At 49.9% G+C, this 24,000-nt stretch overlaps 4 protein-coding genes across 4 annotated transcripts; 2 read left to right on the top strand and 2 right to left on the bottom strand.

Moving 5' to 3' along the window:
* Positions 1-108: 108 nt before the first annotated feature.
* On the bottom strand, positions 109-2,247 carry HOO65_060344 (tRNA pseudouridine synthase 1; the record flags this gene model as incomplete). Its single annotated transcript, XM_071003748.1, has 2 exons — positions 109-1,840; positions 2,027-2,247. The coding sequence occupies 2 exons, from the start codon at positions 2,245-2,247 to the stop codon at positions 109-111; spliced, it is 1,953 nt and encodes a 650-aa protein (XP_070857694.1).
* A 1,932-nt stretch (positions 2,248-4,179) lies between these two features.
* HOO65_060343 (Fe-Mn family superoxide dismutase) lies at positions 4,180-4,992 on the top strand (the record flags this gene model as incomplete). The annotated part of the gene is made up of 3 exons (XM_071004033.1): positions 4,180-4,227; positions 4,306-4,776; positions 4,855-4,992. The coding sequence occupies 3 exons, from the start codon at positions 4,180-4,182 to the stop codon at positions 4,990-4,992; spliced, it is 657 nt and encodes a 218-aa protein (XP_070857693.1).
* A 382-nt stretch (positions 4,993-5,374) lies between these two features.
* On the top strand, positions 5,375-10,746 carry HOO65_060342 (RNA-directed DNA polymerase from mobile element jockey; the record flags this gene model as incomplete). Its single annotated transcript, XM_071003593.1, has 2 exons — positions 5,375-6,597; positions 6,960-10,746. The coding sequence occupies 2 exons, from the start codon at positions 5,375-5,377 to the stop codon at positions 10,744-10,746; spliced, it is 5,010 nt and encodes a 1,669-aa protein (XP_070857692.1).
* A 4,872-nt stretch (positions 10,747-15,618) lies between these two features.
* Positions 15,619-18,310, bottom strand: HOO65_060341 (Protein phosphatase 1 regulatory subunit 3D; the record flags this gene model as incomplete). The annotated part of the gene is made up of 2 exons (XM_071003682.1): positions 15,619-16,173; positions 16,280-18,310. 2 exons carry the CDS (start codon positions 18,308-18,310, stop codon positions 15,619-15,621), a joined length of 2,586 nt encoding a protein of 861 aa, XP_070857691.1.
* Between the last annotated feature and the right edge of the window lie 5,690 nt (positions 18,311-24,000).

The following is a 24,000-nucleotide window of genomic DNA, read 5'->3' as shown; positions in this document are numbered from 1 at the left end:
TTAATCTGCCATGGTTTGACGCTAGACATTGCTTAAAATACCGCACTCGGTGTATCCCATATACAGATAAAAACATCACACTCTAGCGTTAGTCTCTACAAGTAGCGTCTAACCATCCCCGCACTCTACATCCTCCTCGTCATCGTCACCCTCTAGCTGCTTGGCTACGGCCTTGTTTGTAGCATCTGTCACCTTTCCGGCACCAGCCCTTGCCGCCTCTAGACCACCAGCCGTCAGCCACAAGAAGTATGATGACTTGAAGTTGTCTACTTGCTGGAAGAACTCATGAAAGCTATTGTCTTTTTCCTCGACCTCATAGATCCGATTGTAAATGTACTCGTGCTTGAACGGCAACATACGGTCTTCGTGCTTGGAAAAGTCCAGTGAGTCGCGGCCTAGTTGTGTCGTAGCCTTGTTGTTGTAAGACTCAAACACGGGCCTCTCCAACAATAGGCCTAGACTAGGTGCCTTGGGGATCGCCATTTTCTCACCCTCGTACGTTGTATCAATGATGCTCAACGGCGAGCCGCAGCGTGTGACGAGACAAGCCAGGCCCACCATCTTGCGAATCTGATGCATCATGAAGCTCTGGCCGTGCACTTTGAGTGAGATCCACTCAGTCTTGCCAATGACGATAGGCGTCGTGTTGGCCACAAATGACTTTATGTGACGCTTAGCCGCTGCGTCCTTGAACTCAGTGCGCACCGTGTAGTTGTAGAAATTGTGTGTGCCAACGTACTTGTCGAGTGCTGATTGCAGCTGCGCAAGACGCTCAGGCGTCACCCGGTACCGCCTCTTAGCATTGATATAAGCATACTTTATATCACGTAGTGCAAAATCTACGGGCGTCGGTTCGTGCGGGCCAGTGGGCTCTTCGGCAGCAGCAGTTGTGGCGATAGGCTCTTCGGTGTCAGTCTCAGTCTTGAGAGGCTTGGCCTCAGAAGTAGTCTCAGTCTGGCCATTGATAGGCGCATTGGTAACAGCCGGAGCAGCAGCGGCTTTAGCTTCGGGCTCGACAGTCGCCTCTCTAGAGGCCTGCTTAGCTTCAGCCTTTTGCTTGCGTTCAGCAGGCTCATTAGCAACGGCACCATCAACCAGCCCGCCGGTCAAAATATCCGAGGCATGCATCCTTTCAAGCACAGCAGTGCGCGTTTCAGCATCAAGAGACTCTAGGATAGGCTTGATTTCTTTCTCGTCGACCTCATCCCAGAAGCCCTTGACATCGGCATAGCGCTCGTTGAGCTCATCTAGAGTGCCCTTTGCAGTGGCGTGTTCCCAAACATTTTTGCCAAGGAAAGTCTTGGGATGGGGAGGGAGAAGGCAATAACTAGGCAGGAGATACTCGTACCAACGCGAGTCGCAGCTCTTGTAGCAATTGAATTGGTTATTGGTACGCTGAATTCCCCACACGCGGATCTGGTTAGGCAGATGGCTGTTGACCTTCTCTACCGTGTCTTCTTCTAGAATCAGCTTCAGACTAATGACATTACCAGCGGCATGCACGCCCTTGTCAGTGCGAGCGCAACGCATCAAACTAGACTTTTTGTGATCATCAGCATTAGCCTTAGCAATGGCGCCGGCCGCTACAAAGGCAGCGAACAGATCGCCTTCAATGGTCTTTTCTTGATCGTTGATCTGCATGCCCTTGTATCCCGTGCCTGAGTAACCGATCAGCACAGCAACCTTCTTCTTTGGCTTGCGCTCTTCGCCAGCAATTTCTTCGGCAGTAAACGGATTCTCACGTGGCTTGCGTTGCGGCCAGCCGCCCTCGGGCTCGTGGTTGCGTGATCGCTTGTTCGTATTTTTCCATTCATAGTCGGCTTTGCGTTTCTTGTGGCGGCTAGAACGGGACGGAGGAGCTTCTGTTAGCGGGAGGTAGGTTGGCGGGTGTGCTTTTAGAAGAAAACAGAGCAAGAAGAATAGAGAAGAAAACTATGGAAGGGAAGAAGGTGATTGAGAAAAAAATCTGCTTGCGTCTGCTTGGGACGCAGACACAAATCTCTGTGAATCAAGGCATTAGACCTACCCTTGGCGTTTTCCTCTATCGCCTCCATCGCGGTCTCTACCGCCGCCATTCGACTTTGGCTTGTCTGCATCGCGGGATTCAGAAGCACCAGGCTTCTGCTCAATACCGTTGGTCGCATTTGTGGAAGAGGCCGGAGCAGGAGCTGGGGCTGGGGCTGGGGCTGGAGCTGCAGCCGGGACAGCCGTAGCAATGGGTTGGGAAGGTGTGTTTTCTGACGCCATGCTGAATTCAAGTGAAGGCTTGATCTCATGGCAAATGAGGGGAATCAAAAGACAAGGGGATCAAGAAAAAGAAGAAGAGAGAGGAGAGGGCCTTGTCGCAAATTTGGCGAGCTTCGTTCTTGCCGTTTTTGCGCTACCAAAAAATTACTAGAAAAACGAGCTTATCTTATCAGGGAAATCTTCGGTTGATTTCTCCATACAGTCTTCATCTGCCCTTGCCCTTCGTACGCTGATGTAGAAATATCAACCCCATTTGTCTGCTCATGAATACGAAAAAGTCTTACTGTTTCTATTTATCCCAATGCAAAAATCTATCTTGTGATAGTCTAACCTTGCCTCTCTCTTCATACAATTCGACCATATCGCTGTTTTACCCAATCCCCAATAATCCCGAGCTCTAATTCAAGGCAAATAGTACTGCGGCTGCTAGAGACCCGCTCTAGCAGTTCACCCCAATGATTCCCTCTGCCACGGGACAATCATTCAACATCAATGATACTCTGCGACCAATGATTCCTTGGCCGCCAATAGCCAGAGAGCAGGGCTGTGGCAACACAAACTCGCTAGCATCATCCTGAGTTGAAGTGTGCTGTTTTCCCAGGCTATAGTCGACCAGCAATCCACATTGGTCCACCGTCTTGTGCAGTTCGCCGGTTTCACTTTGAGATCTCTTGTTAGCCCGCCAAACTTCAGCATAGCTTGGAATCTTTCTATCTCTTACTGTATGATTACACGGATGTCCTTCTCAGATCGTAAATTCTTGGACTCCATTCGCAAGTGAGTGGCCGTCAGTGAGCACGGACTGCCAGGTGTGTAAAATATCAGATCGCATTCAGTGCAGTCCATGATACCAGGAGCAGACCGGAGGGCAGCCAGAGCGCCAACACGGGGCCGGGTGGAGTTATCAGGACCACACATGGCTGTTTGATCGACGAACAGAGGGGGCGAGGTGAGTCAAGCGAAAGAACAGTGAACGAACAGTGAAAGAACAGGAGTGAACAAGGAATATACCAGAAGAAATGATCAAGCGCAGCGAACAAAGTGAGGACAGGTAGAAAAGAAAAGAAGTGAGGGAAAGAGTCCAGGGGCAGTTTGAAAAGCAAGATCGCTGATCTAAGACTGAACAGGAGGCCGAGAAAATGGACGCCAAAGTTTATTTGTAGTGGCAAGAGAAGAACCCTGGTAGCATCTCTTCTGCCAGCACTAACAACGCCGCATCTGCTTTCTACTAGTTCCACAGTAGCTCCGTATGTATGCCTGTGTGTGATACGGCGGCAACCTCCTCGAACCTGCTCATATGATCTTGAGCTAGTTTGGCACAGCACGTGGCCATACAAATAAGAGCGGTTTTGAAACTGCCGCAGCTATATCAAGATCCGGACCCACACGCCATTGTCTCTGACACTCGTCGATTAACTGCCAAGCTTGCCACCAACAATGTCGATATGTGATTGCAGCTATCTAGACTATGTGCTATCAGTTATTTGCGCAAGTTTATGGGCGCGAACCCTGATGAGCAAGTTTGCGCCTGTTTATAGATAACCCTAGGGTTAGTCACTTACACCCCCTCCATTCATAGTAGTACACCGTGCTAAGCCAAGCCGCCAGCCCCACAACCCGGATGGCTGGCCATCAAGCGAATCAGAGGACACTGGTAGGCGACAAGAAGAGAGGCATTGTATTGCTGAACATAAAATGAGACGTAGTAGGAAGACGAAACAAGGGAACTAGCTGTGCTTGACCCCTCATCTGACCATGGCCCGTAGGTTTGTCAGCAGAATGCATTTGCATAGAGCAGCGTGGTGTTGTGGCTTTGGGGTGACTTGATAAAGCCCGCATCAAATTCCCCTCTCCTCTTTTCTTCCCCTTTTTGTAAACATCACCATCATCGAACCTTCTATATTTGTGCCTACCAAACACCAAGCTTGCACTATGTCGTCCCCTACTTACAAGCTCCCCGCTCTTAAATATCCCTACAATGTAATTAGCTTGCCTACCGCACTCTACATCCACTGCCACTCCATGAAAATGCGTGCTAATTACCTGTGACTTCTCTAGGCCCTTGAGCCCAACATCTCTGCGCAGATCATGGAGCTTCACCACTCCAAGCACCACCAAACCTACGTAACCAATCTCAATGCTGCCCTAGGGTCACTTTCCACTGCCATTTCTACAGCCGACGTGCCCAACCAGGTTGCTCTCCAGGCTGCCATAAAGTTCAATGGAGGTGGTCACATCAACCACTCTCTTTTCTGGGAGAACCTGGCACCCACCGGCTCGGCCGCTACTGACCCCAAGTCAGCATCGCAGCTGTCGGCAGCCATTGCGAAGACATGGGGTGATCTTGAGGCTTTCAAGAAGGCCTTCAATGCCACATTGCTAGGCATCCAGGGCAGTGGCTGGGGCTGGCTAGTCAAGGATACCACGGGCGCTCTCCGCATTGTGACCACCAAGGATCAGGATCCCGTGGTGACGGGCGAGGTTCCCGTGTTTGGTGTTGACATGTGGGAGCATGCGTACTACCTGCAGGTGAGCAATATTGAGTCGAAAACAGAACAAGTATCATTGATGAGCAGATATACTGACCAAAAAATGTGGCTGGGTTAGTATCTCAACGGCAAAGCTGCCTATGTGAATAACATCTGGAATGTTATCAACTGGGAGACTGCTGAGAAGCGGTATCTGGGAACCAAGGACTCTGCCTTCCTGGTGTTGCAGGATTCCATCACCAAGGCGTCTCTGTGATCAAGTATAGGATAGAGGCAAATAGTTATGTACAAGTAAATTGAAGAAAGAAAAAAGGTCAAAAAAAAAGTCGAGACTTTGTTAGTTAACTCGAGGTTACTGGCAAAAAGTTATGAATAGTGTAATGTTGACAAGAACGAGATTCGAACTCGCGCGGATTGCTCCACTGCGAAGATTTTGCAACCTGAACACAGCGCCTTAGACCGCTCGGCCATCTTGCCTTTGGTGAACGGGATAAATGCATGTTTGAAGTGTATAAGAATTCTATGATGTGGAGCCAGCTGGGTCCGGCAACTCCAGGAAAAGGAGGTAACCCTAAGCAACCCTACAAATACACGCTCTACAACGACAAAGACGACCAACAAGATAAAACGAAGACACTATGGAGTGGGAGGTTGCACAAGGGATCACCCCGCCGGACCTCACTCAAGAAAACGAGACAGACGATGGCCGCCCGGACGCGTCCATTGAAATCGAGGTGGAGATGACCGACGCGAATGACACCGTGGTCACAGGCGAGGAGCCGGTGACCACACCCGTGCAAAAGGTCGCGAAAGAAACTCGCGACAAAGCCAACAAGCCTCACGAGGGTCGGGCCGTGGATAAAGAGACGCCTGACGAGGCCATCAAGCCCCTCGAGGGTCAGGCCGTGGAGAAAGAGACGCCTGACGAGGCTACCAAGCCCCGCGATGGTCGAGCCACGGAAAAAGAACGCAACATCGCGTTAGCGCGCAGAGGCATCGCTGCGGAATTGAGACAGTTCGAGATGAGGGCGAAGGCCACACTCTGGCTGGCGGAAACCATTCCGGAAGTATGCAACCAGGCCATCGCAATGGCCAAAGGAGACGCCACTGTGAAGAAACTGGCTGGCCACGTCTCCGCGGAGTTCAGAGCGATGCTCAAACTCCTCCAGGGAGGCCAGACCACAGGCAACCCCAAGGTGAACGTCCCAAAACACACGGACGCAGCGAAAGACACCAAGGCCCCAAACCCGAAGAAAGGAAATAAGGCGGACAAAGGGCACCAATCTTACGCAGCGATCGCGTCCCAGGGAGACAACGGGACAAACAAGACGGTGGAATTGAAAAGCAAGACCACCACCAAAAAAGCGACCAAGGAAAAGGAAAAGATGGTCAGGGTCTTCATACGAGGACCGACGGCGGCTAGCGAAGGCAGCGCCGGGGAAGAAGTGGCGAAAGCCGTGGGAAGCAAGCCAGCTGAGGTAAGGATGAAGAAAGTGAACTCGGGCTGGGCTCTCCACCTACCCAAAACCACAGCCACGGCCGCGAAACTCAACCAGATCAGGGAGGCCTGCGGAGCGAAAGCGTGCGAATTGGAGAAGAAATGGACGCACGCCCGCATCACTAACCTGGCGGACTTTTACGTTCTGAGTGAAAACGGCCCCGTGACCCAGAAAAAGGAAGAATGGTTCGCGAAACAAATCGAAAAACAGACTGGCGGCCACGTCAAGTCTATAAAGTGGCAGATAGAAACGGAGAAGTTCAAGGACGCCACACTCCGGATCGCTCTCGAGCTCCCAGAGGGTCAACCGCTCCCCAAAACGTTGACTTTCGACGGAAGCGCCAGCAGCGCCACGGTCAAGAGGTGCCGGACCATGTCCACACCACTATGCCGGCAGTGCTGGAAGGCACACCCCACGGCATCGTGCAAAGAAAAGCCGCGATGCAGGCTATGTGGCTCCACTGAACACACGGAGGGGGGCCACAAAGGGGCTCACGCGGAGTGTGTCGTCTGCGGAACACACGGGCACTCAGCAGGGGAGACGGCGTGTAAGAGGGGTGGCACACCGCGCCCCATAACACAGGATCCCACGGAGATAGCCTCACGCGGACCGGAATGCCCGGCACGGAAGAGGAAGAGAATCGCCACGGGAGACCAAGACGCCAGCGACACCGAGAACACTGTAGACCCCCCTCGTAAATGTTAGGGAGTCTAAAAATATGGAGCGTCAACGTGGGAAGAGGAGGGCCCCAACAAGACCAGGCTCTACTAGAAGCTGCGAAGCGGAAAGTAGAAGTCGTGTTTGTACAAGAGCCCTGGATCGGACCATGTAAGGACCGAACGAAGGAACACCCTGACTTCACCCGGCACAGCCCGAGAGAAGGATGGGCGAACCGGCCCTGGAGCATCGCCTATGTACGAAGGGATATAGAGGTACTGGAGACACACCAAGCACACCCAGACCTATGTCCAATACGTATCAAGACAACAAAGGGCATGCTCCAACTTTTAGGAGTCTACAACGCGCCAGAGCAGAGCTTTCGGATTAGTGAAGCACTGCGAGAACTTCGGCTCATTGAGAAGGAACACAACTGGATAGCGCTAGGAGACTTTAACGCCCACCACGGCACTTGGGACGCCAATGAAAAAGAAAACCCGCAAGGGAGAGTATTGGAAAACTGGCTCACCGAAAACAACCTAGTAGTGCTTAACCAGAAGAGTGAACCAACTCAGAGAGCTGGAAGAGTGATAGACCTGGTGGTTATGCCGCAGAGGGCAATGGTTGGATTGGAAACGAGTATGGGACTTGTCCCAGGAAGTACAAGTGACCATGAAATCCTGGAAGTGGAGGTGGAGGCAAGGGCAGCACGCAAGAGACCGGAAACAAGATGGAGGTTGAGCAAAATGGATCGAGACCGCTTTGTACTTGCCTGCGAAAGAGAAGCTGCAGAGCTGGACCGAATGTTGGCGGACGGGAGAAAAGGACCAGACGCGACGGAAGAGCTCGCCAGGAAGGTAGTTGCAGCAGTGGAGAGGGCACTGGAAACATCGACACCGAAGACGCCCTCAAATATCAGCCTCAAACCATGGTGGAACGAAAAATGCCGACAGCAAAACGCCAAGATGAGAGAAGCTAGAAGCAACCACCGCAGGAACATGGACGACATAAGACTGAAAGCAACATATGCGAAAGAACAGAAAGTAATGCGGAAGGTCGTCGTCCAGGCAAAAAGAAGTCTCATGAGCAAGATTGTGGCAGGGTTAACGCAAGCAAGGGACGTCTACCGAGCCATCAAGTGGGCCAATGAGAAGACGGACAGACGAATCCCACTTCTGCAGAAACCCGACGGAACCAGAACCACGTGCACGGCGGAATCTGTGGCCCTGCTCCTTGAGACGCACACGAAGCCCCACACAGGGGAACAATGGCAGCACCAGGAACCCAACGTGGGGGCCCGAGAATGGCCACCCCTATCCCAGGAAGAGGTCAAGGCGTCCATATGGAGGCCAACGAACACCGCCCCTGGGGCAGATGGTATCTCCAACGAGGTGTGGAAGAGGGCCTGGAAGCCACTGGGTAAAGTTATAACGGGATTATACAACCAGTGCCTAGAAACAGGACACCACCCAGCCTTCTTTAAGAAAGCCAACCTCGTGGTGATCCCAAAGCCAGGTCGCCCAAGACTGGCACCACGCTCGTACCGCCTAATCTCGCTCCTCCCCACGCTGGGGAAGGGCCTGGAAAGATCAATAGCGAGAAGGCTCGCAGAGGAAGCGATTGATAGGGAAATCATCCCTAGAAATTACATCTGTGCGGTGCCGAAAAGGGCGGTAACGGACCTGCTTATTGACCTCCGTGGGAAGATAGAGGAAGCCCAGGAATGGAAGAAGGTAACCTCAATCTTCACGTTCGACATCAAAGGAGCCTTTGACGCGGTAGACCCGGAGAGAATGGAACGCAGGATGGTGGAGTGCCTATGGCCCACAAAATTGTGCAGATGGGTCAGAAGCTTCATGGAGGGAAGAGAGGCGAGCATCCGCGCCGAAGAAACAACTACAACCCTCGTGGGAGGCTCTCTCCCGCAGGGCTCGCCAATCTCCCCAGTGCTATATATGCTCTTCATGGCACCGCTCTACAAACACATCCCCCCGCTACTGGGATATGCAGACGACGGGGCCCTAGTGGTCAGTGGGCGAGACTTCGCAGAAAATTGCAGCTCAATCGAAGTCATCATGAAGGAAGTGGTAGAGTGGACCACGCTCAACGGTCTAGAAATAGACCAGGGAAAGTCAACGCTTCTACACATCAAGGGCAGAAGGAGGATTGCAGGAAGCCCATCCGTGACCGTGGAAGGCCTAGGCACGTACAAACCGACCCCGGCAAAAGAATCAATGAGATGGCTCGGACTGCACCTGGACTCGAGTCTTCTCTTCAACAAGCACATCGCAAAGGTCATTGCGAGTGTCAACCGGTTGGCAAATGGCTTGAGGTATCTAGCCGGCTGCTACAAAGGAGCAGACACAAAGAGCATGCTCACAGCGGTACGGGCCTGCGCCGTGAGCAAAGCGCTCTTTGCAGCGAGCGCCTGGTCTGGGCTAGAGACAACAAAAGAGGCAGCAGAGAAGCTGAACATCTCGCTGAGGAAGTGCCTCCGAGCAGCTCTCCCCATGTACCGTACGACACCAAGGGAATGCTTACACCATGCCGCAGGCATTCCTCCTTTCGAAATCCTCCTGGAGGATGAAAAGAGGAGGGAAGCCATACGGTGGCACACACTAGATGATAGGCACATTCTGAGAGGGCCAAATTACAACCCAGTGGTGGCGAGGCTACGCAAACTCCTCCCAGCGCAAATGGAGAAACACACTAGGTTGAGGCCGCTCTGGGAAGGACCGGACATGTCGCCCCGAACGTGGCTCAGCAAAGAGGAGGAAACGAAGCGACACCAGGCAGAGGTAGAGAATACCCTACCAGGAACGCTCGTCGCGTACTCCGACGGATCGAAAGATGCAAGTGGCAACGCGGGCGCAGGATGGGCTATCATAGAAGACGGAGCTACCCAAGAAGCAAACCATATAGCTCTAGGAAAGTGGATGGAGGTGGCAGATGCGGAGGCAGTTGGCGCTCTCGAGGCAACTAAGCGAGCAACAGCTCGCGAAGGAGCTGGAGAAATCTGGCTGTGTCTAGACAACAGAGGAGTTGTGGACCGACTCCGAAATGCAGCCACCAAAAACAGCACATCACAGGAAGCGGTAGACGAAACCAGACGAATCCTAAAAGCCTGGGCAGACAAGACACCCGGAAGGCTCGCCCGAGTGCTATGGGTCCCAGGACACATGGGCATCAAAGGCAATGAGCTAGCCGATACCCAGGCCAAGTTGGGATGCCAGGGACTGGTAACGGAACACCGCTTCAGCCTTGCAGGAGCACGGAGATGGAGAAGAGACCAGCTACGTCTCGACTACGAAGGGTGGTGGAAAGAACAAAAAGGATACCGTCCGCTTGGAACCGGCGTCCCCACTGAACCACCCTTCCGCAACTCCCGCTACAAAGGGCTGACTCGAATAGAGCTGGGCCATATCCTCGCGGCTAGAACTGGCGATGGAGACTTCGACAGATACCACGAGCGATGGGGACACAACTGCCCACTTGGATGCAGAGCCTGCAACCAAGCCAAGGAACGAGGACACTGGTGGACCTGCAAGGCACTACCCAGACCATGGAGCCAAAGGTTCGCGGACAAGCTCCTTAAAAACACGAAAGCGACAAGTTATGTCGCCAACGTGCTTCGCCGCAACCTGATGCTCCTTAAAGAGAAACAACAACCCGAGCCCGAGCTGAGCTGTCTGGACACCACAGAGGCAGCCCCCCCTCAAGAAACGCGTAGAGGCAGGTCACTGCCACCGCAGACTACAGGGGAGCGACCACAACAAGGGCAGCCTAGGATGACACAACCAACTCCACGACAGCAAGGGCAACAACGAAGAAGGGGACGAGGAGGGCGAAGTTGAGGGAGAATGGAAGGGGAAGAGAGAAGAGATAGGACGAGGAAACGTTTGCAGGACAGGAAGGAGATGTCGAGGAGGGCTCCGTGTGAAGGTGTGGAGGGAGCTCTGCTACCAACCACCAGCAGAACGGGAAAAATATTAAAAATGATGCGGCAGCAGCCATGCATACGGAAGGACAAAACCGCTGTACTCTGCCGGGGCTTCCCCCCCGTGCTGAAAGCCGGCGGCCTTTTAGACTAGATTACACGCGGTCGTCGCAGACCAAAAATACCTGGAACCCAGCAGGCACGCCCTAGGGCAATGCTGGACAGAGAGCCATCCTGGCCCAAGTGCCGGACCCTAAAAAGTCATAGGAGGCGCTCGAAATCCAAGCAAACCTGCAATTGCTGACCGCCCAGGAGGAGCCACGGGAAGCTGACATCAGCCAACGGCTCCTGTCCGGAATATGCCGTCGTATTACCGCGAAATAATTGGTAGGTAGACGTAAAATAATACAATACAATACAATACAATTCCAGCTGGGTCCGGGATCTACCCCCCGGTGCCGAAAGCCGGCGGCCTTATAGACTAGCTTACACGCGGTCGTCGCAGACCAAAAACACCAAGCATCCAATCCTGGAGCCCCGCAGGCACGCCCTGGCTACGCTAGACAGAGAGCCATCCTGGCCCAAGCGCCGGACCCTAAAAAGTCACAGGAGTCGCTCGAAATCTGAGCAAACCTGCAACTGCTGACCGCCCAGGAGCTGCTGGAAGATGACATCAGCCAGCGGGCTTCAGAAGCTCGGGTTTGCTGGTTCCTGAGAGGGCGGTGTCTCTGGCAACGGCAAGACGCTAGGAGACCGATGCATTCAGGGCCGATCTTAAGAACTAGATGAGAGACAACTGTTCGAAGACTGATCATCCTGGATGGACGATAGGGCTCCCAAAGCTCTTCAACGTAAGCTAGATGAAAGGGCTACACCGAGACTCCGTCCCCAGAGTTTTAGCAGCACGCTTCAGACGTGGCGACTTCAAGCAATACCACTCCAGGTTCAACAATTAAAGCGCCGAGACGAAGTGCCAAGTGCCGAACTATGGTAAACCGAGGGTCCTCAACCACCCGTGAGAATGAATAGGCAACACTACAGAACCAGTGAGATTTGTAAAGAGGATCTTTAGAGAAAACAGATCTTGCAAGTGCCTGGCGGAGAAGATGGATCCAAAATGAAGAGTGCGTCGAGTAGATACATGCATAACGGAGAACGAGCTAGGACGGAGAGAGATAGGACGCTCGGGTTTGTTTAGAATCTACGTTGAAATATATGTTTTGTTCTGCTCTGTTCGTTCTTTTCTTTTCTCCCTGCTTTTTTCTTCTCTTCTTCTTTTGCTCTTTAACAACTGTAGGATGAAGGCGACTAATGAGCTTGCTTGGAAGTATATACGCTCCTCTCGCCCCAAATCGGCGATCGGCCTTGCGGAGAGTCAATTCTGTCCGGTAGCTAGTCCGGCGTTGCTTCATCTTAGTAATTCTAGTAGGAGTTAAATAAATTCAAACTCAAGCTCAACTTACAGCAAGTAGCATCAAACAACAAACAGCAAATAGGTTTCACACGCCCTTTGTGTCACCTATTGTCCGGCATGCATGGCGGTTTGCCCCACATTTTCGGGGAGGCTAATCCACTATGCGTCGAGTCGAGTCGGGCCGGGCCGGATCGGCTTGAAGGTGTCGTACAATGCATCCGGCTCCAGGGAGCATAAGCCTCATTCACATAGTGACCGACGTTCCAGGATAATTTACATCACTTTGATCCTAGTGTAAAAGGGAATTGTATCTTGCCTATTCTCACAAAGCCACATAGATCTAGTCTACCAACTAACCTGCGAGCTAGCTCCCGCACCAAAGCCAAGGATGGTTCAATTAGGCTCTCTATTGCATGCTTAGCCTTGGTCCAGACCGCAGGAAACTAAGACGATGGTCTCTAGTGGCAAATACACGCAGCCTACGCCCCTGTTAGCGGTATCAAACCAGCCAATAACCCAACAACTTAATTGCAGCCTAACCATACATATTTGCTAAGTATGGGAGGTGATAGCCTGCTGAACCAAGTCTTCCTTTAGACCCAATTGGTGACCAATAGGGTAAATGGCAGAGAAATGATTTGGGTTGACGTATTGCTGTGTTGAACTGTGCTGCCCTGGTGTGTTATATGAAGAGTAAGCGGCGATAGGACCAGGCCCAGAGCATAGATGACATTCCTTGGCTGTCCACAAACCACTAAAAGCGCAGTTACATTGTCAATTGAGGGATGCTTACACTTTGGCTTCAATCCAAGGCTGTACAACTATCACAACACCTAGACATACAGGAACTAAGCCATCACGGTCGCGATTTCTGGTCTCTTTTCTGTTTCATCGTAGCATACATCCTGCACTTCAGCCCAAGCATACATCACATCAAGCAATGCTCATTGCGCTTCAGCTATTATGTATCTTCTCTCTTAGGCATTCCACTGATAAATGATACATGCCGCATTAGACGCATGTAACTGTAAATCAATACAAAACTCCACACAGCAATGCTAGAGACGTGGACGCCCCAACAGTCTTTTCTTTCTAGGCTGATATTCAGCCCAGGAATTCTCCAATTTTCCCTCCTCTCTTCTCTTGGTCACAAGTTAGGCCTTAGTGCAGCAGCACCCCGTCTACATTAGCAACCCACTTGTTCTCTTGTCCTGTCTCTTTTCGGTGTGTTTTTCACTTTCTCGCTTTTTCCTCTTTACTCGCTGTGCATCCCATCGTGTCGTCATGCGTCAGGATGAGATGAGATGTGTGGATCAAGTGGAAGCCTGCATGCCGAACCGACATGCAGGACAAAGAGACGGCGGAGCTTCCTTCTCGCCCTTCCCATGAGACGCTACCTTTTTGTGTTTTTTTTTTCTTTTTTTTCTTTTAATTTAAGAGGGTCCGCCCGGAGTGGAGCGGCTAATTAAGAAACTGAGTGGGTATCTGGATAATTTCCATCACGAGATATATAGCTATGTATAGATTCGAGTATGCAAAGCATGGGCCCAGGGTTGCATCTAACCTTGGCCACCTTCAAAAACCAACCAGATAATGCACACACCCACACACTTCAAAACACGAAGAAAACAAAGGCAACCTGCTCCAGAACGCTCCACTCACCTGCGTCTTTGTTTGCTGCGCCGAGGCGTCGAATGGACTTGTCGACCAAATAAAGCCAGCCAACTACCCAAGCTTCGCCGTAAATGCCCAATGCATTGTCATGTATAACAAGACGATACTATTGATGGGTGATACATACAGGTCAACTCTAGTGGGGAGAGGAGGGATAGTCAGATATATCCATTATTATTAAAGCCAAATCAAATCCCAAGTTCCTGTCCACCCTTTCTCTACTTGACCTTCTATAGGACAAGATTGTATAATAGTGCCGCCTAAATCGCATGCACCGATCAGCATGACGCCCATGGTAATAAAAGGCAGCATGCATATGCACTACACGCCAGACCAGCTTCATTTAGAGAGAGGTAGCTTCTTAATATCATTGTCTATAGCGGGAGCAATACAACCCACCAAGACAGGCAAAATTCACAATTTAGGCACAAGATTGACGGAAGAAATGGGACATTGTATTAAGAGTCCAGACGTAAAAGCAAAACAAAACAAGAAAAAGCAAACACCTGCAAAGAACAAGCACAGCTATCCAGAACAAAGATTTATAAACAAAAACAGACAAGTGGAACTCCAAGGAAAAACAAGGTCGAGCAAAGTCAAAGCAAATATGGCGCTGAACAAACTTTTTATACTAGTAAAAAAACACCAAAAAAGAACAAAATACCCAGAGCAAAGTAAAACGAGGAATAAGAAAAAAAACACTTGTTCAAACCTAATAGAAAGAAAAGTAATACTTAACTAGTAATAAGACATAAAAAGAGAAGAAATAATGGTAAAACAAAGTGTACCGAAGTTTGCTTTCCTTCTTGCCCATCAAGAGGAAATATGTAAAAAGATAAAACAGACAGACAGAAAAATAAAGATGCATGACCGAGAACAAGACGAAAACAATCAACTTGCAGAATTGCAGCGCCAAGCAGAGCCCTCAAGAAGGAAAAGAAAAAAACGAGTATGCCAAGATGGAGCAAAAACGATAAATAATCGTGATTGGAGACAGGGAAGAGTGAGGGGTAGGTCAAGCGGGAACGATGTGTCAATACATCGTCGTTTGCTCCTTTTTATGGGAGATATTTTGCTTTTCTTTATCGTCATGCAGTGCGTCACCAAGACCAAATATTGTGGTGTGTGTATTCGGCCTGTAGAAGTAGTGTGAAATAAGAGAAAAGCCGAATAAAAGATATTGCGGACAACCGGTGCAGGCTCGTATAAGAGATGCACCAAGCAATGGGGTTTCAACATGTGTCCTAAAGCACAGATTGATATAGCATGTGGGTTAGGACTCATGGAGTATGGAAAATATGGCAGTGATAAACCAAATTTTCGCAGTAGCATAGCCTAGACTGATACTAGGAAAAGAAGCAGGCAGGAAGCACGCCGTAGTAAAAAGAAGAAGAAAAAAAGTAAAAAAGTAGAAAAAAAAAAAAAAAAAAAAAAAAAGAAGACAAAAGAAAAGAAAAGAAAAGAAAATTATCAAAAGACAATGGGCAGAGGGGCCAACAAAGGCTTCCGCCGGATCGAAAAGAAGAGATAAAAAAAGAAAAGAAAAGAAAAGAAAAGAAGAGAAAAGAAAAATGAATGAATGAATGTAGAAGAAACGAAAAGAATGTGTTGAAAATGGAACGAGAAGAATAGAGAAGACGAGATGAAGTGAAGCGAAAAAGCGAATATAGAATCCAGAAAAAAAGAAGCTCATTCCGTAGCTCAACCAGTCAAAGCAGTAGCCCATTGCTCAAAAGGTAGGCGCTCATGCATACCATTGCCGAAATTCTTGACGTTCTGGTTTTCAGCTGCAGGAAGGCCAGTCGAAAGAACAGTCGGCGGTGAAACAGGCGAGCTAGGCGAAACCGAAGTAATAGTAGGCGATGACCCATTGCTAGAGCTAGGAGTAGGAGGCGTGACCGAGCCATCAATTGGGACGAAATCGCTGGCTTGCTGTTGGAGGCGAGTCTGCGGAAGCGGCGGAGGAGGGGCCTGAACAGCTGGGGCAAGAGCTTGCTGGCGATTGGGAGGGAAGCCAAGCATGGCTTGTTGGCAGCGGAGAGCAGCTTCTTGGAGGGGCTTCAGGTTATGGTTCGAGACGGTGCTTGCGTGGGACTTGGTGGCGTAGTTGTGTGGGGTGGTGTGACTGAAGGAGCGGCCGTGGCCAAGGACGTTGGCAGCGGGCTGGACTTGAGCTTGGCAGGAGATGGCGGAGGCGCTCTGGTGGTGGCGGTGTGCCTTGGAATCGGTGCTGGCGCCTGACGGCTTCGAACTGAACTGCGGATCCGAACAAATGTCAGTACTTTATCAAAATTAGAGACACTCAAAACGAAGCACATCCGTCTCATTGGCGGGGATCATTCAACTAAAGAAAAATACTCACGAAACAATACTTGTTAACCAACTCCTCATACGAAGTCGAGGCAAGGGAAGACCGAGCGCCAGACCCGTTGGTAGCAGGCATGTTAGTAGAGGGCATAGCATCAGGCCTAGAGGTGGCCTTCTTAACCGACTTGACCTTCATTTTGTTGGGGTTGAGCTCCATGCGAGCAGCCGACAGAGAAGCCCCAAAATCGTAACGGTTAGCAAACGCCATGCCAGAAGAGTTCTCATTTTTGTCAGGCGAGCCGTTACGCTGGGGCTGCTTTAGGCGGATGGTAATGGGCTCATCGTCCAGAAGACCTTGAATCACACTAGCCTTGGTAGAAGCAGCAGATGTAGTCTTGATATCAGTCGGAGGGGACTTGGAAGAAATGCTAAGGTCCTCAAAGTTGACCCCAGCGGGCATAGACTTGGATCGAGCATGAGACGATCGGGGCAAAGAGTTCTGGGAAGAACCAGTGTTAGGGGCACCCCCCTTCATCCGGTTGGCCCCAGAATTAGAGCGAGAGCTGCGGGGCAGCGCGTTGGGCTGGTTGTGCACCTGCACAGGCTTAGTCTTGTTCCCTTGGAAGGCGTACTTGCCGTTCTGCTTTTGGTATTTCTTGCGGAAGTCGACTTGGAAGTTTAGATGCGTGTTGTTATCCCAGTACTCAGTGCCATTGATGCTATAGCGCATGCAAAGATACATGGTCTTGCTTTCCAGGTTAGCTGTGTCGGACAGACGAATAGCGAAAGTGAAGCGGTCCGTGCCCTGAGCGTACATTTTGGGCACAACAGGGCAGGAGTAGTCGGCAACGACTTCAGATGTAGTCTTCCAGTAATCAAAAGTGAAACGGCAGACAACTAGCTTCTGGAAGGCCATGTTTGCAACGGCCACTGATCCAACCAGCGACTTTTGGTCAGCCGACAACCATACCTTTTCCAGGCAGATGGGTTGAGATTGGCGGTAGACTGATGAAGCAGGGAAATTGCTAGTAATCATTTCCCACGAGAAAGGAGGCTCAGCAACGGTCTTCCTGTCATAGAAGGGATACTCAGTTTCGCTCTCATAATTCTCGTTTGGCGAAGAACCCGCACTAACAGCAGCCGGGCGGTCGACCTGTAAGAAGTGACGAACATGCTCCAGCTGCGAGTCAAAATGGACTGCCTTGGAGAAGGTGGGGGTTCCTGGGGCACTTATGGCACGGCGTGATTTAGAAGAAGGGCGAAGAGCAGGACGCACCAGCTCGCCCGACTTCTTACGAACCATCTTGGGTTTGTAGATCTCCGCATCGGTTTCCTCATCAGTCCCATCGATAGCATTCTCAGACGAAGATCTTGGTGTCGAGACACTGACGTTAGGCTCATTACCATCCCTTTTAGGAGACAGAACGAAGCTAGGGCCGTCAGACTTTGTCGAGTTGCTGTTCGAAATCATGTCTGGGGAGACCTCCATTGCCGGGGGGCAAATAGACATCTTGAGATTCTTTAGGCTTTGGCGGTCACGCCCCCGGATCTCAAGACCATCTTCATCGCTATCAGAAGCAGACTCTGGAGGCGAGATGACGGCACCGCTGGGGATAGCGTGGCCCGGCGTGACGGGAGGGGGAGACTGCCGGACGCTGAGAGAAGCGGGAATGCTCAAGGTCATGGGGGCAAGCAGATGAACAGGAGTGACATTCATAGTCATAGTAGCGGCGGCCATTGTGGATGATGTCGGTGTCGAAGACGACGTCTTGGACGAGGGGTCTGATACCGAAGTGGAAAAAGAGGTGGAAGAGGAAGTCGACAACGACGAGCAACCTTTGCTGTCCTGAACGGACTGAGCTGAAGTGGCGGCAGGGAAAGAAGAATCGACAAGGGAGGCAGTGCCAGTAGAAGAAGTGCGAGAAGGTGAGGGCGAAGAAGGAGTAGAAACTGGGGCTGATGGAGATCTCCTGTGCTTTCTTAAGTAATGTGCAGAGCGGGGAAGCGCTGGTGACGAAGAGTAGGATGAGCGGCGACTCGCTACAGGAGATGCAGCAGGGGAGTGAGAAGGAGGTGTGTAAGGCATTGCGTGGATAACAGAACAGGAGGTTGCCCTATGCCTTAGAAATCTAAGAAGAAAAAATGGAGGGAAAAAGCTGGAGAAAACTTGCGGATGCAAGTAGCAGAAAGTAGCTCAAGATGGGCGTGTGCTAAGCGTACTTCTCGACAACCGCAACACGTGGGGAGGGTGTCAAGCAGAGTAGCAAACGATGCTGGCTACAAGCAGTGGTGATGATGTCGTCTGGCTGCGATGGGATCAAGGAATAATAGTGCTGGGCTGGTAGACAACGAATTGGCCTTGGAGACTAGTCAAAGGCTACAAACCAATACGGACACTGGGGGGGCGTAACCGAGGCAGGGTGACGTGTTAGCTGGCTCGGTTCTGTTAGAAAAGAGAGACGAAATGCAAAAGCAAGCAGGCAGTATGCAGGTGGGAGAAAGCAGAAAACAACGAAGCAGGAAAAACGCAATAACAAAGCAGCAATATGCAAGAAGATGGCGAGAAAGGGGAGGACGGAAGCCTGACGACGAGAGAACGGCGAGAGAAGCGAGAAGACCGGGATCAATTAAAGAGGCGATGTAGGAAACAATGCACACCGGCAAAAGAATACAGTAAAAGACGACGCACGCTATACACCGGGGGAAAAAAAAAAAAGGGCGAGTAGAGGAGGGAGAGAGAAAGAGAGGAAGAAAGAGAGGGAGAGAAGGGGGAGCTTGAGAAGAGCAAGAGGTGGAGTGGTCGTGATATGTAAGGCAATGCAATGCGGTAGTAGCGTGTGTAGTGTCTAGACGGTTGGGGAAGACAAAAGAGGCCAAGGGCGAGACTAGGTGGATACCATCAACTGCATAATATGCAAAAGATAAGCGGCAATAGAGAGTATATCAAAAGTGGCGAAAAGATAGCGTGAAAACGAAACAGAAATACAAGGAAATAAAAGAGGGTGTGTATGCATGTGTGAAAGTAACAGCGGCAAAGGAGGAAATGAAAGAAATCACTTCGATAAGAGGCATTGAAATAGAAGGAACAGTGATAAATGGGAAGAATTAAAAGGACCTACCAAAATTTCAGATAGTGAATAAAAGCCGACTCGGTTCGGTCAACGGATTGCAGATTTGCTGGTCTGCCTGCGTATTTCCTGTCTCTTGTGGCTGTATTTCTGTTGGTGGCGGTGGTGATGATTTGGGATGGGGATGGGCGGTGTTGGGTTTCGATTCAATTCGCTTCACTTCAAGGAAAAAACTTCAACTCAGTTCGACAATGCAGTCAGGCCGTGGCGCTTTCGCTTTGGTTTGGTAGTTGCCGTAGGTTTGATGGATGGCGGGGGGGCGGGGAAAGAGAGGAAGATGCGAAAAAAAAAAATAGAGATAAAAAGAAGAACGAATAAACGAAAAAAAATAATAAACCAGTAGAAACGACACAACAGTAACAGGAAAAGAAGAACCAGTAGGAAAAGAAAAAGAAATAAAAATAAAAAAGACACCTTTGTCAGGGCAAATGGCAAACCTGGGCAATATTCCAGCAGTTCAGGTTGTCAAAGGCTCGTTGGGGAGAAAGGAGCTTAAGAGCGGCCGGTATGGGAGAAAGAAGAAGGGGAAAAGCGAAAGTAAAAAAGAGAAGAAGAATGTGAAAGAAAGAGCGGGCGGGTTTCGTTTTTAATGGAAAAAGCCCAGTAAGCCCGGCAGCGTTAGAGCGTAAAAAAAGGGCGGAAGGCGTGCGAGTCGAGGTGTGAGTGGCGGAAGGCTCAATCAGACTCAGGGCAGTTTAGTTTCGTCGTAACTGCCTCCAAGATTATATGGGCTAAGTTGCCAAGAGGAATAGTCTCTTTCTCTTGATGTCTCCTGTTTCCTTCCTATTTCATGGGCTTTTCCGGCGACTTCCTTTCTTTCTTTCTTTCTTGCCTTGGGGCTTGTTTCCAGTGTGGCCTGATGCTGAGAATTCTGATGTGCACGAGGAAGGAAGCACGCCCTTTGGGTCCCTTTTGTACCTGTTTTTTCGACTTGGTCTCTTTTGTTTCTGAACCTTTTAATCGTAGAAGACGGAAGCAGCAAGGCATGCAAACAAGCAGTCGTCTCGAGGGCAGGGGAAGGAGGGGGGGGAGCCTTCCTGCTCTGGTCCTGGCTGTGCTCCATGTTCCAAGGGAGAAGTCGCAGAGGAGATAAAAGCGAAATCCCACTACGACTACACACTACGGTACGGGGTTTCGAGGGCCAGGACACAGAGAAGGAAATACACAGTATCAGACAAGCATTAAAATAATTAAGGATATAATTGAGGGAAAAAACCTCGATACAAAAAAAAAGTGGCAGACGCCGGCCGTGTGTGTGTCCAACAAAAGTAAGCGGCTATCGCTGTACACTGTACACGGACAGAGCGGTAATTTGGAAATAACAAGACAATGGAAACGGCAAGCACCCACGCAATACAGCCCAAAAAAAACAGAGGGCCTGAATAAAGCTGGGAAGTATGGTACTTGCAAGCTTGCTGCCCTGGAATGCCCACCACGGAGATTTATTGGATGACGGGCAACGAGGGGAAGCGAAAAACGGATAGAGGCAAAAGAACGGCAATAGCAAGAGCAGACAGAAAGGGAGGAGGCTCAGGGCGGGTCTGAGAAGGTGTGTAGATTGCGTAAACTTCGTAGGTAGCTACTACTATGGGCCACGAATGCTAGCAAAGAGTCCAGCATGAAATCTACTATCTCTGCATCTTTGTACCTTGTATCTAGCGTCCTATGTCTTGTAGACACCATGCCAGCATGAAAGAGACTTGCAGATGCCTACAAGCCCACGTCTCATTGCCGTCACACCCAAAAGCCTTTCTGGATACTGTGTGGAAAACTACTGTGACTACGTAGTATTTGAGTGTCGTATGTATTTACTTACATGCATGTGCGTACATTGAAACATGTATACACCAGGAAGAGAGCGATAGTTATCTACACAGGCTGGAAACAGCGCTAAGACGGATTTGCCAAAAATATAAAATATAAAAGAAATTACATACATAAAAAACAATTGATCGGCTGCTGAAAGCCAGTAACTAAAGTGACAATCGAAAACACCGCCATAGACAAATCGATTAGTTTATCAAACTCAATCCGTTTTTCTTACGTGATTCGTCCATGGGCTTGTTTGTGCTGGCCGGTTCTCTGTTGCCTCGTTGTCTCTACCTGTGGCCCTCCCTCAGCAAACGAACCCAAGTCCAAAATGACAAGGCTTTTGCTGAATGCAAGGAGAAAACTTCGCTAAACATGATAAACTCGCGGTTTTATAGCTCAGGAGCCTGGATTATGATTCTTTGACATGCTAGAGCTCTTCATGCTCCGTGATCAGTGAATAATAATAGTCGGTTTTGATGTTTGCTTTTAGCCTCATATGGGCCTGTTTTATATACTGTTCTTTTATTTCTCTTTCAGCTATATCAGCGGGTCAAGACAGCCGCTATAGCGTAGGGAGAAAGTGCAAATAGTCTGCTCTTCTCGTCCGAATTCAACGTGTTTTGGCAAAAAAGCTCCTAATTCTCATGAGACAGCGAGAATTTCTGAACACTCAGCTATATGCTATATGAGAGATGATAAAATACAATAAATTCAGAAACACATAACATCACACCACAACCACCCAACACCCAACACCCAGAGGAGACCGCCGCCAAAAAACATTTGACAGCACGTTACAGCAACTGTGGTAGGCAGAGACAAAAATGACTGGCTGAGCCTTGGTTGTATAGCCATGAACTATTGCTTTTTGAGATGCACGCACTGACTCGAACGTTCTGGCCCATTTCCATACGCATAATAAAATCAATTACTTATTTTTCCATCTGCCTTTTTTCCTTCCCCTTCCCCTACCCGGCTATCCAGCAGTCGCCGAACCCGTAGGTGCTAGAGACCAGCTCAAAGACACATACAAACCAAAAGCCCACCAAGGATAGTCCTCGCCTACCCAACAACAAAAACAGGTGCCCTAATGCCTGTGGCGAGGCAAAGGCAAAGAGGGGGCCCAAGTTCGCACCATTAGACACTAAGGAGGGACGCGTTCTCTTTTTTATTTCCTTATTTTTTTTATTTTTTTTAGCTCTCCAGGTGAATAGAGTAATGTCTATAAAATCAGCAATTAAATCAAAGGATTTCCAGACAATAAAAGAGCTTACTATTTAGTGCATCGATAAATTGTGCTTATATTTTATCTCTGTAGCGTGGAATGTGGCTCAGTTGAGAGGCTCTCTCTCTGCCTGTCTTCGCGTAGGCAGGAAGACACACAGACAAAGGACTGGGGACGAGGAGGAAGGGGGGAAGGGGAGGATGTGGAGGGCTACCAACTACAAAATCTCAAGATGCAAGACGCCAGACAAAGGCGAACGCAAAACAGACGGAGAGGTGCGTGCGAAGCTTGCATACAGATTTATCCAATAGAAGATGGCATCTACCAAGCTGCAAACCTCGCTCGTCCTAATGACCAAATAAAAGTATCACTAGAGCAGCCAATCAGACAACCAAGTCAGAGATAAAGACAGAGACATCATTCAGGCAGAGAAGTCCACCCGTTCCATTACCAACTTTCCTCTCTCCTGTTTCCCTTGCCAGGCTTCTTCTATCTCCCCCTAGTCAGAAGACAGCAGAAGAAGCCAAAAACATAAACATAAAGCACAAGAAACATGGGTCGGCCTTTCGGTCATGCAAGCCATAAGACTACCTACCTCTTGTCTTTCCCTTTTTTCTACCCTATCACTCAGACTCAGGTTCAGCACTGTAAAAGGGATTCGAAAATCTCAAATGCCACTCAAGTTTTATTGGGGGGAGGGAGCAGTTCGGCATTCAACAGAGAGATGAACTCCGAGATCAGACACCAAAAAAGTAAACAAGGACGGGACGATAAAGAGGATGGAGTTATGAAGTTTAGAGTTCAATAAAAGACCTCCCGCCTAATTAGCAGCCGCCTGCCCACTATAACTGCCCAGACGGGCACCTCTGTGAACAACGGTCCGCTGACGGCCGCCAACCCAGGTTGCAACCTAAGCAACAAAACGAACTCCGTCTCCCGGCCTACTAGCATTACTCGTCCGGATACCAGGGGGCAAAGAGAAAATCAGCAGGCTCTCTCCTTCTTTCTCCCCCGCACCATCTCCTGAGCTAGGCCAAACAGCGCCTTGTCTTGCACGCAATGTTTTTCTGTACAAATAACGCACGCATCTACCTTTTGAGGTTTTTTTCTTATTTTGGCCTAGCTTTGTGTTCTCAGAGGCTACGTGAACAAGCATCAAGCAAGTAAGAAACGCAATCGCCCCAACAAACCAAGTTGCCGCTTCTTTTCCCCAAGATAATAACCAATGCCTCTCTCTTAACATGTACTTCCCTTCCCTTGATGGTCCTGCCCTTGGTCTTTTGTATCACTCATCAAAGGCCTGTGTAGCGTTTTTCTGCTTATTGCATCCCTCTAAAATTTTACTTCCCCCCCCCCACACACACCCCCATAAGTCTCGGTGTGTCTCTTCGGTGAGAAACCCAGGCAGGCCTGGAAAACAAAGTTTAACCCTGCTATACAAATCCCCTACCCCCACTTAACATGTATGTTCCCCATAACTTAACGTTAGTTGGCCCCCCACTCAACCTCCTGCCCTTGCGTTTAACCTTATCAAAGGAGCCCCCATGTTGAGTAGGGGAGGGGGTGTTTTTGGGGGTCACACCTTTTTTGGTTTCTGCTGCCCTTGTATTT

This window comes from Ceratocystis lukuohia (genome assembly GCF_044167205.1).
Source record: "Ceratocystis lukuohia strain C4212 chromosome Unknown Supercontig6_pilon, whole genome shotgun sequence".
NCBI lineage: Eukaryota > Fungi > Ascomycota > Sordariomycetes > Microascales > Ceratocystidaceae > Ceratocystis > Ceratocystis lukuohia.
The sequence above is the reverse complement of the archived record's forward strand: the minus strand, read 5'-3'. Positions and strand labels throughout refer to the sequence as shown.